Source organism: Chiloscyllium plagiosum, unplaced genomic scaffold (assembly GCF_037043375.1).
Source record: "Chiloscyllium plagiosum isolate Xiang-an unplaced genomic scaffold, Cpla_swu_hap1 HiC_scaffold_19, whole genome shotgun sequence".
In the NCBI taxonomy this organism is placed as follows: Eukaryota; Metazoa; Chordata; class Chondrichthyes; order Orectolobiformes; family Hemiscylliidae; genus Chiloscyllium; species Chiloscyllium plagiosum.
The window spans coordinates 73200591-73213344 of NW_028270157.1; the positions used below are offsets into that span (position 1 = coordinate 73200591).

Below are 12754 nucleotides of genomic sequence, written 5' to 3' on the forward strand. Positions count from 1 at the left end.
AACACCCAGATATCTCTGTACATCAATTTTCCCCAGGGCTCTTCCATTTACCATTTCGTTCTCTCTTGAATTGGATCTTCCAAAATGCATTACCTAGCATTTAACCAGAATGAACTCCATCTGCCATTTCTGTGCCCAACTCTCCAATCTATCTATATTTTGCTGTATTATTTGAGAGTCCCCTTTACTATCTGCTATTCCACAATCTTAGTATAACCTGCAAACTTGCTAATCAGACCACTTATATCTTCCTCCAGATCATTTATGTTTCTCACAATCAACAGTGATCCCAGCACGAATCCCTGTGGAACACCACTGGTCACAGATCTCCATTTTGAGAAACTCTCTTCCACTACTACTCTCTGTCTCCTGTTGCCCAGCCAGTTCTTTATCCATCTAGCTAGTACAGTCTGCACCCCATGCGAATTCACTTATGAAACACCTTACTGAAGTTCATGTATATGACATCTGCAGCTCTTGCCTCAAACAACTTTGTCACTTCCTCAAAGAATTCTATTAAATTGGTAAGACATGATCTTCCCTGCACAAAACCATGTTGCCTATCACTGATAAGACTATTTTCTTTTAAATGGGAATAGGTCCAATCCCTCAGTAACTTCTTCAGCAGCTTCCCTGCCACTAATGCCAGGTATTAAGTATCTCTGCCTGAGCCCCACCAATATTCTCCCTTGGCTCCCATAGTGACCTGAGATATATCTCATCAGGCCCTGGGAATTTATGCACCTTTATGCCCATTAAAACATCTCATACCTCCTCCATATTCATCTTAACATGCTCTCGGACCTTACCTTTCAAAATGATATCCCCAGCTACAATGTCTTTCTCCTTTGTGAATACAGGTGAGACATACCCATCTACATCCACTGTCTCCCCTCACAGTTTTGCCCTTTTGGTCTCTAATAGGTCCCACTCTTTCCCTGATAATCCTTACTTTTAACATACTTACAAAATGCTTTGAGTTTTACTTGATCACATCAGCCAAAGATATTTTCTTTTTAAGCAACATCCTGCACTCTATGTTTTTAAAGTGCCTCCTTGTTTTACATGTGCTGTACCCAACATAAGCTTCCTTGTTTTTCTTTACCAAAGTCTTGATATCCCTGACATCCAGGATTCATACCTGCCAATGGAGTGCATGTGAGGCTGAGTTCATCTATCATGTCATCTTACATTGACTTGCCTCTCAGCAATGTCTAACTCTCTTCCACTCTCAGCAAGTTCTTTGCTGTTTTCTTGGCTGTCCCAGTAACGACACCCCCCACCTCCCTCCATTTCTCTCTTTTCTCTCTTTCTCTCCTTTTCTCTCCTTTTCACTCTCGCAGATGAGTGATTGTACAGCTCAACAAGTTGAATTGTCCAAGTGTTTGCTATATTCAAGGGAAGACACGGCTAACTGTGTGTGTCTTCTCTCAGGTTTAGTGGGGCTGTCTAATGGTGGCCTGACCTGCTGTGTCAACGTACTGCTCCAGAGCTTCTACCTAACTCCTGAATTCACATCCACACTACAGCGGTATGTATTACACGTTCATTCTCACAACAGGCAGCAATGGTGGCCATTGAAACATTCACTTCTGGTCACACTTAGTACACACACTCTGTTTATAACTGTGCTGAGAAGTTTGATGGGGACTTCACCTTCTGTTTCAGAGTAGAGGGAGGTTCACTTTCAGGTTACAAGAGTAGAGATTAAATTACAGTCTGTGTTACAACACATGAGCACATTGAGCCAAGCGTGAAGGAGCTCATGCATTGTTGCAGACAGTCTGGGTGGTTTGTGTCAATTGGAGAAGGCTGTCCTGGAGACTCAGGGATTTGACCAGCTACACTAATTCCACTTTGCAGCAGTAGACCCATAGCTTTGAATGCCACAACACTCCAAGTCTCATACAAAGTACTTTTTGAAGGCTTTAGGTTTTGAAGGTTGCTTCAACTAACCTCCCAGGTGGTGTAGAATCATAGAATCCCTACAGTCTGGAAACAGGCCCTTTAGCCCAACAAGTCCACACCGACCCTCCGAAGAGTAACCTACCCAGACCCATTCCCCTACTCTATTACTCTACATTCGAGTCGAAAAGTGTGGCTCTGGAAGCGCACAGCAGATCAGGCAGCATCTGAGGAGCAGGAGAGTTGATGTTTCAGGCATAAGCCCTTCTTCAGGAATTCCTGATGAAGCCATTCCTGATGAAGGGCTTATACCTGCAACGTCGGTACTCCTGCCCCTCAGATGCTGCCTGACCTGCTGTGCGCTTCCAGAGCCACACTTTTTGACTTTGATCTCTCACTCTACAATGTCACTGAACACTATGGGCAATTTAGCATGGCCAGTTCACCTAATCTGCACATCCTTGGACTGTGGGAGGAAACCAGAGCACACCCATGCAGACACAGGGAGAATGTGCAAACTCCACACAGACAGTTGACCAAGGCTGGGATCAAACCTGGGTACCTGGCACTGTGAGGCAGCAGTGCTAACCACTGAGCCACCTTGCCACCCATTACCCTCTAGGTGAAAATAATTTTGCCTCATATTTTAATTATTTTTTTAAAATTAACTCACAGGATGTGGCTGTCTCTGACGAGGCCAGTATTCATTGGCCACCGCTAATTGCCATGTCTATGCAGAGCAGTTGCAAAGCACGAATACACTGTAGATTAACATACAACAAGCTCCCACACACACCAACATGGGGATGCTGGTGGTTTCTGGAATTAAAAATTAGTTTAAAAATCTGTTGTAATAGTGACCACTGTCGCTTCTCATAGCAACCCACTGATTCACTAATGCCCTTGAGGGAATATGATGGTCTTGACTGTTAATCCAGAAACCCAGGTCATGTTCCGGGAACATGGATTCGAAACCTGCCATGGCAGTTGGTGGAACTTGAATTCAATAAAAATCTGGAATTAAGAGTCTGGTGATGATCATGAATCCATTGTTGGTTATCAGAAAAACCCATCTGGTTCACTAATGTCCTTTACGGATGGAAACTGCCATCTTTTTGAGCCCTACATGTGACTCCAGACCCACAGCAATGTAGTTGACTGTTAATTCTCTGGGTAATTAGGGCAATGAATGCTGGTCTAGCCAGTGACACCCTCATCCCGTGAATGAATTAAAGAAAAGGAACCCTCCCACCCATATGATTCCAGACTCACAGTAATGTGGCCAACTCATAAGCTGAAACAAAAAACTGTGGATGCTGAATTTATAAAAATGAAAATAGAAATTGAGTGAGGGTTGACCAGAATAATACCAAGGTTTCAAGGGAGGAATGATGAGGACAGTTTAACCCGACTAGACTTGTATGTCTTTGAGAATCAGTGGCGAAAGGGGTAACTGATCTGAGAGATTAGATTAGATTAGATTACTTACAGTGTGGAAACAGGCCCTTCGGCCCAACAAGTCCACACCGACCCGCCGAAGCGTAACCCACCCATACCCCTACATTTACCCCTTTACCTAACACTACGGGCAATTTAGCATGGCCAATTCACCTGACTTGCACATCTTTTGGAGTGTGGGAGGAAACCGGAGCACCCGGAGGAAACCCACGCAGACACGGGGAGAATGTGCAAACTCCACACAGTCAGTCGCCTGAGGCGGGAATTGAGAGGTGGTCTCGGGTCTTGTGGTTATGGATGGAGAGTTCACCGATCTGGTGGGCCAGAGTGGATCAAATCAGGCCTGAGATCTGAGGGTTTGATGCTGGTTCCAGCTGTTACGGGGTTGGGAAACTGCCTCCTTGCCCTCTCCATGGCTGGTGTCCCTTGCAGTAAGTCAGACTTGCTCCTGGGTGCAACACTCCAGCAGTAGTTCCTCACAATGCTGAGAGTTCCAGGATTTTGTTCCAGTGATAGGAAAGCCAAGGCAATATGGTTGTCAGGATGGAGTGTAGCTCAGAGGAGAATATGCATATCATTCACTTCTCCTATTATAGGGTAAAGACAGTGACATCTGAGGCAATAGACTGGGGTGGAAAGCTGGCCTGATGGTGGAATGTACATACAGCAGACCTGTCAGTCCCATCCTACTGTATTTGCACATCCAGCCTGGAATGTTATCTCTCCCGGTTTGTTCCAGGTGGGATCAGATGGAAAAGAATGTTAATGTGAGGAACGTCCCTTACCACATGTGTCGATTGTTTGACCAGATGCAGACCTCAAAGTCTGGTCAAGTGAGCGCGGAGATGTTTCTTCACTGTCTCAAGCTGAACCATGTGAAAGGTATGTCACTACTGTTCTCAAATAACAGATAGTGCTTGGAATGGAGCCTTGTACTTACTCCCAGAGCGAATTGTTCCTGAACGATTCAGGTTGTGTAACTGAAATGCAATCACAAGAAGGACATTTAACCAATTATAGGAGGGACTTGCATTTCTGTTGAGTTTCAAAATGTTCCAGAGAACTTTCCAGTCATTGATGTATCTGTTTGAATTGTACTTTTAATGTAAGGAATGTAACAATCAGTCCAATCTGACCAAGCTCAAAGAATGTTTTCATGTGATATCAGTTAATGGATAAATATTGAGCAAGGCAACAGGTTTATTGCTTGAATATTGCCATTGAATCTTTTATATTCATCTGAGAGGGTTTACCATTCATTCAAAACCAGCCTCTACTGCCCCGGAGTAATCAGCTGGATTAGTGGCTCAGTGGTGCCTCAAAGCACCAGGGTCTCAGGTTCGATTCCAGCCTCGGGTGACTGACTGTGTAGAGTTTGCACGTTCTCCCCGTGTCTGCATGGGTTTCCTCTGGGTGCTGCGGTTTCCTCCCACAGTCCAAAGATGTGTAGGTCAGGTGAATTGGCCATGCTAAATTGCCCTAGTGTTAGGTGCATTAGTCAGGGGTAAATATAAGGTAGGGGAAGGGGTCTGGGTGGGTTACTCTTCAGAGGGTCAGTGTGGTCTTTTTGGGCCGAAGGGCCTATTTCCATACTGTAGGGATTCTAACATCTAACTAAGAACTGGAATGTATGACTTTATGGCACATCTTCTTCTTCTATGCCTTTTCTGTCTCATATCTTTCTTTGTCTCGGTGTCTCTCTCTGTCTGTCTATCCTTATGTCTCTCTTTGCTGCTCTCTACCGCTCTTCCTCCCTCTCTCTGAATATCACTTCCAACTCCCTCTGTTTTCCTGTGTCTCCCCTTTTTTAAATCTCTATATGTCTGTCTCTGTCTCTATATCTCCCTTTCTCTCTCTCTCTGTATGTATCTCACTTTCTCTCCATCTCTCTCAACCCCTCTCTCTGGATGTCTCTCATTCTATATATTTTGTCTCCCTGTCTTTTTGTGTATGTCTCTCTCTCTCTCTTTCTCAATGTAGCTTTCTTCCCCGCCCACCCTACTGTCTCTGTCACTCCATGCTCTCTCATTTTCTCTCTCCCTCTCTCTGACTGTCTCTCTCTCTCCTTCAATCTCTCTCTGTCAACCTCTCTCTGTCTATCTATCTCTATCTCTCTCTCTCTGAATATAGACAATAGACAAAGGGTGCAGGAGTAGGCCATTCTGCCCTTCGAGCCTGCACCACCATTCAATATGATCATGGCTGATCATCCTTAATCAGTATCCTAAATATGTCACTCTCAGTCTGTTCATGTCTCTCTGTCTCTTCTGTCTTTCATGTTCTTTCCCACTTTCTCGACGTATCTCTCCCTATGCAACACTGTGTCCCTCTCTACATTTCTCTCTCTCTTTACATCTCTACCGTAGATATTTATCTGTCTCTTTCTTGAATGTACTGTTCTGTGATAGACAAATTCTACATTTTAGCTACCCTTTATACATGCATAGAGTCATAGAGTCATAGAGATGTACAGCATGGAAACAGACCCTTCAGTCCAACCCATCCATGCCGACTAGACATCCCAACCCAATCTAGTCCCACCTGCCAGCACCTGGCCCATATCCCTCCAAACCCTTCCTATTCATATACCCATCCAAATGCCTTTTAAATGTTGCAATTGTACCAGCCTCCACCACATCCTCCAGCAGCTCATTCCATACACGTACCACCCTCTGTGTGAAAAAGTTGCCCCTTAGGTCTCTTTTATATCTTTCCCCTCTCACCCTGAACCTATGCCCTCTAGTTCTGGACTCCCTGACCCCAGGGAAAAGACTTTGTCTATTTATCCCATCCATGCCCCTCATAATTTTGTAAACCTCCATAAGGTCACCCCTCAGCCTCCGACGCTCCAGGGAAAACAGCCCCAGCCTGTTCAGCCTCTCCCTTGTAAATCTTTTCTGAACCCTTTCAAATTTCAAAACATCTTTTCGATAGGAAGGAGACCAGAATTGCACGCGATATTCAAAAAGTGGCCTAACCAATGTCCTGTACAGCCGCAACATGACATCCCAACTCCTGTACTCAATACTCTGACCAGTAAAGGAAAGCAGACCAAACGCCTTCACTATTCTAGCTTCCTGTATATATGCAGGTGAACACACGCATACAGGAATACACACATGTAAACATACACACACTCAAAGCATTACATAAGATGTGATTTTGATCACTGGAACAGATACTATGTTGCATATAGCACAGTTTGAGTTCCTGGTGATGGGTGAATTTTTTCACCTTATTCCTCGCATATGGACAGAATTAGTAAGGCTGTGTTTGCTGCCAATCTGTCATCCTTCTGAGGATATTGGAGAGCAGACAATGTGGCACAGAAATTCCATGTAGGCTGGAGTGAGGAACTAGGGTAGATTCATTTTCTTAGAATCCTATAGTACAGAAAAGGCCCTTTGGCCCATTGAGTCCGTACTGCTAAAGACGCTGTTTACCTGTATGAATCCCATTTTCCAGCACTGTGCTCATAACCTTGAATGTTATAGAACATAGAAAAATACAGCACAGTACAGGCCCTTTGGCCCTCGAAGTTGCGCCGATCCAAGCCCACCTAACCTACACGAGCCCACTATCCTCCATATGCCTATCCAATGCCCGTTTAAATGCCCATAAAGAGGGAGAGTCCACCACTGCTACTGGCAGGGCATTCCATGAACTCACGACTCACTGAGTGAAGAATCTACCCCTAACATCTGTCCTATACCTACCACCCCTTAATTTAAAGCTATGCCCCCTCGTAATAGCTGACTCCATACGTGGAAAAAGGTTTTCATGGTCAACCCTATCTAAACCCCTAATCATCTTGTACACCTCTATAAAGTCACCCCTAAACCTTCTTTTCTCCAATGAAAACAGCCCCAAGTGCCTCAGCCTTTCCTCATATGATCTTCCTACCATACCAGGCAACATCCTGGTAAACCTCCTCTGCACCTGTTCCAGTGCCTCCACATCCTTCCTATAGTATGGCGACCAAAACTGCACACAATATTCCAAATGCGGCCGCACCAGAGTCTTATACAACTGCATCATGACCTCAGGACTCCGGAATTCAATTCCTCTACCAATAAAAGCCAGTACGCCATATGCCTTCTTCACCGCACTATTTACCTGGGTGGCAAATTTCAGAGATCTGTGTACATGGACACCAAGATCCCTCTGCCCATCCACACTACCAAGTATCCGACCATTAGCCCAGTACCCCATCTTTTTGTTACTCTTACCAAAGTGAATCACCTCACACTTGCCTACATTGAACTCCATTTGCCACCTTTCTGCCCAGTTCTGCAGCTTATCTATATCCCGCTGTAACCTGACACATCCTTCCTCACTGTCAACAACTCTACCGACTTTCGTATCATCCGCAAACTTGCTCACCCAACCTTCTAGCCCCTCCTCCAGGTCATTTATAAAAATGATAAACAGCAATGGTTCCAAAACAGATCCTTGCGGAACACCGCTAGTAGCTGCACTCCAAGATGAACCTTTACCATCAACTACTACCCTCTGTCTTCTTCCAGCCAGCCAATTCCTAATCCAAACCTCCAACTCACCCTCAATGCCATACCTCCATATTTTTTGCAGTAGTCTACCATGGGGAACCTTATCAAACGCCTTACTAAAATCCATATACACCACATCTACCGCTTTACCCTCGTCTACCTCCTTAGTCACCTTCTCAAAGAATTCAGTAAGGTTTGTGAGGCACGACTTGCCCTTCACAAAACCATGCTGACTATCCTTGATCACATTATTCCTATCCAGATGTTCATAAATCCTATCCCTTACAATTCTCTCTAAGACTTTGTCCACAACAGAAGTGAGACTCACTGGCCTACAGTTACTAGGGTTATCCCTACTCCCCTTCTTGAACAAGGGAACCACATTTGCTATCCTCCAGTCTTCTGGCACTATTCCAGTAGACAACGAGGACATAAAAATCAAGGCCAATGGCTCTGCAATCTCCTCCCTTGCTTCCCAGAGAATCCTAGGATAAATGCCATCAGGCCCAGGGGACTTATCTATTTTCACCCTTTCCAGAATTTCCCTACATACCTTCTTCCCTTTATGACGTCTTAAAGGTTGTGAGGTTTCCTGTCTCAACCACCCCTCCCAGGCAGTGCACCACCAGCGATCCCCCCCCAAAAAAAACCTCCTGCCTTTCACTTTAAAAAAATTATGCCTCCTTATTATTAATCTCACACTAAGGGGAGAAGCTGCTTTCTATCCACCCTGTGACTGCCCCTCGTAATTTTATAGACCTCTATCAGGACTCCCTCCACCTTCTTTGCTCCAAGCTTATCAGTCTCTTTTCACAGCTAAGCTGCTCCATCCCTCTGCAGAGCAGCGAATCTCCTCTGCACCCCCTCCAGTGCAATCACATCCTTCCTATCGTGTGGTGACCAGAACTACACACAGTACTCCAGCTGTGGCCTAACTAAAGGTCTGTGCATCTCCAACATAATCTCCCTGTTCTCATCATCTATACCACAACTGATAAAGGCAAGTATTCTGTTTGCTTTCTTAACTACCCAATTCGCCTGTCCTGTCACCCTTCAGGGAATCTGTGGCACATGCACCCAGTGTTCCTCTGAGCTTCCTAGTGTCCTGCCAGTCATTGGGTACTCCATTATCTTGTTCCTTCACTTCACACTTATCAGATTAAATTCCATCTGCCACAAATCTGCCCATTTGACCAATCTGTTTATAGCCTCCTGAAACTTAAGACCTTCTTCCTCAGTTTTAACCAACTGACCAGTCTTCATGTCATCCACAAACCTACTTATTAATTCCCTACATCACCTACATCATTAATGGCAACCACAAACAATAAGGGGACTAGCACTGATCCCTGTGGGGCGCCACTGCAAACCAGGATCCAGACACACAAACTGCCTTCTACCACCCTCTGCCTCTTGTCACTCAGCCAGATTTGGATACAATTTGCCAAGTTACCCTGGATTGCATGTGCTTTTACCTTCTTCATCAAAGGCCTTAACTGAAATCCATATAATTACATCAACTGCACTCTTCTCACTTACACTCCTCACACACTTACCTCCTCAAAACATGTTCATCATGTTCATCATAATCTCTAAATGGAGATTAATTCTCTCCTTCAGTATTTCCTCTAATAGTTTCCCTACCACTGATGTTAGACTCATTGCTCTATAGTTCCCTGGTCTATCTCTACCACCCTTCTTGTAAAGTAGAATCACATTAGCTGTCCTCCAGTCCTCTGTTACCTCCCCTGTGGCCAGAGAGGAATTAAAAGGGTCAGGATCTTTGAGATTTCCTCCCTGTCGTTCCTCTGCAGCCTGTGATGCAACTCATCTGGAACTGGGGATTTATTCACATTTAAACCTGCCAAAACCTCCAATGCCTCTTCACTCTCTATGTCAATCTGCTCAAGAGTGTTAGTGAACCATTCCAATTTTCTTAACAAACTGACGTAGTCACTGTTCTGATATTGATACCAGATTCCCAAATTTGTCAAAATTACTTCCACAACAAGTCAGCACTTGTAAGGGGGGAGCTGAGTGGAGCACAGAGGGGGACCTGGTGATGTGAGTTGCTGCTGTCTGAATCCATTGTGATGGTGGCTGTGATCCCATTAGAGATTCCTGCTGCTGCTGGATCCTGTCCCAGAAAACAGCAAGCTCCCTGCTCAGGAAAGTCAGACCTCTTCCATTGCCAGTCTGGCCCAATTGTAGTTGGAGTGCTAGAGGTGATCAGCCTCTGAGTGAGAGAATTGGTTTCACCAGCTTATATATGTGACAGAAAGAGATGAAATAAGACCAGGTATAAATTTACTGAGCGGAGGTAGTGAATAGCTTCCTGGGTCAGGTGCAGGATTGAATTGAAAGGTTGGAAGGTTAGCTAAAACATATGACAAATCTTGGCTAGGCCACATTTGGAATATCAGCTGTGTGAGGGCTCTGCTTGTGTGTCTAACTCTGTATCATGGCAATGAAATCAGACATGAGCAACTCTTGGTGCCTGGATTAAAATCCTGTATAAGGTGTGCTGTTTGGTGTAATTCAAATCTGGTGATTAATCTGACATGTTTCTATTTTTTAAGCGTACACACAGAATGATGCAGCGGAACTGTTTCTCATCATTTTTAACCTTTTACTGGATCACTTACAAACTTCAGCTATTGTAAGTATAGTAATTCTTATCTCCATTCAAATTCAACCTGTGTTACAACTGAACAATTCACTTCCTCAAAACATCAACAGCCAGTCTCAGTGTAGGTATTTTCCTAATCAACCTGTTCAATGATGCTATTCCACACATCTGGAGCAGGTGGGAATTGAAGCTGGGCCTCCTGGTCCAGAGGTTGGGATACTGGGCACTACCATAAGTCTTCCCCATTTGTAATCAATGTGTTCTGATTGTGTTGTGATCCCGCAGCAGGTGGGGATTCAACCAAGGTAGGAATACTATCACTGAGGTAAAAACGCCCTCCCCATGACAATGTAAATGCAGAATACCAGGAAATAATGGGACATAGAGTAATAATCATTCCCTACAGAGAGAGCCTCAGATTACAGTCATTCCACATTTCACATTGTTACTCTGCCAAAATCCATTTGTACATTTACTCTGTCACTATTAAAATTTTAATCTGTACATGTTTGCACCACATCATTTGTCTGATGTTATTCTGTTTCTTGTCATGTTATTGCTCTGTTTATGCTTCATATTGTTGTTTTTATTACTTTTCTTCTCAGTGTTAACCTGTTGTTTAATCTTCTCAATGGTGGTTAAGAGGAACAACTCCCAGCATGCCCTGCAGATGCACCATGTGCATGATGTGGGACTGACTATGTGCTTGTCCCAGAGTTCTGCTTTCAATTTGAGGCAGTTGTAATGTCCTGTGGGTGGAGCAATTCTGTGAGACTTGCTGTGATACTGTATGCCAGGCTGCAAGTCGGCAGCTGAGAAATTGATCCCGTTGTGAAACATGGCTGCTGTCGCAGACTGGAACTGCCAATAGGTGCAGCTCATTGCTGGAGTTAGAGTTCAGGAGAAACTCTGGGAGTCAGTTACTGCAGTAAGGAAGGTTGATGTCTTGGGACATCAAAAGAGACTTTGTGGATAGAGTTTAGAAAAGAAAAGGGGGCAGTCACACTGTTAGGAGTGTATTACAGGTCCTGAAATAGTCATCAGGGAAGCAGACGTGTAGACAATTCACTGCAGTGTGTAAAGTCATTAATAGGGTAATAATATTCGAGGATTTCAACTTCCCCAATATTAACTGGGATAATTATAATTTAAAGAGTTTAGATAGGCAAGAATTTTTGAGAGCCTTTTATATGAGCATGCAGATGGTCCTATAAAGGATGGTGCAGTGCTAGACTTAATTCTGGGGAATGAACCTACACTGTGTTCAAGGTGGCAGTAGGGGAGTGCTTTAATGGCAGTGACCACAACACCATACATTTTACATTTGTTATGGAAAAAGAAAAATATAGCCTGCAAAGCATTTTGGATTGAGTGTTATGAAGGTTTAAGGGGTACTGTACCTTTAAGAGAGTTAAAAGCGAGCAGAACTACCTGACAGTACCAAGTGCTCTGAACAAGATATCATGTAACTTTTTGGTCCAGCAGTTAGGGTAGCTGGTTGCCTAGAGACAACAACAAATTCAAATTAGGCCAATCAGTTTAAACTATACCCCAAAAAGTACCAAACTGCAATCAAGTTTGAATTTAGTATATTGATATTAGTAAAAGCCAATGACACCATCCAATGCTTTGAGGTATAAGACCGGGGAAAATTGAACAGTTGTGGGAGAGAACTGCCAAAAGACCAACAGATGTAGGTTGCTAGTGAGTGCTCTCTGAGTGGTACCTGTCTAGAGAAGGAGTTTGCACAGAGAAAAACATCAACACTGACCTGGAGAGCACAGCTACAGAGGAAGATTCGACAGCTGGCTGGGTTTGAAACTTGACATTTCTGGTAAATCTTACTCGGGGGTTTTTTTCAGACTAGCATTATAGGAGGGAAAGTAAAAGATAGATTAGAGGAAGGAGTTGTAAATAGTTGTTAGTTATTCTCTGTTATACTTTAAGAAATAAAGTTGTTACTTTTTACTTCAACTAGCTCTTGGCCTCTCGAATTTTCACAGATTACTGCATTTCTCTGTTGCTGGTTTCAAATTAACAGAGGGAGTTTACCCCCGTGTCGTAATATGAGAATGGCAGATTTTATTAAAATAAAACAGTCTCTGGCCAAAGTACACTGTGAACAGTTACTGAAGGATAAATTCACAGCAGAACAGTGGGAGGCACTCAAAAAAGGATCTGGGAAGAGTACAGGTCCAACATGTTCCATTCAGGATGCAGTATAGGAGAAACAAGTCCAGAGATGTCTCGAAAT

The 12754-nt window shown here is 44.0% G+C and overlaps 1 protein-coding gene across 1 annotated transcript in view; it reads left to right on the forward strand.

The window, feature by feature from the left end:
- The window catches only part of usp18 (ubiquitin specific peptidase 18), an 80995-nt gene that overhangs the window by 20918 nt on the left and 47323 nt on the right, over positions 1 to 12754 (forward strand). Inside the window, exons 4-6 of the mRNA XM_043716262.2 lie at positions 1435 to 1531; positions 4103 to 4245; positions 10451 to 10530. Coding sequence (XP_043572197.2) covers positions 1435 to 1531; positions 4103 to 4245; positions 10451 to 10530 — 320 coding nt within the window. The remainder of the gene's footprint in view (positions 1 to 1434; positions 1532 to 4102; positions 4246 to 10450; positions 10531 to 12754) is intronic.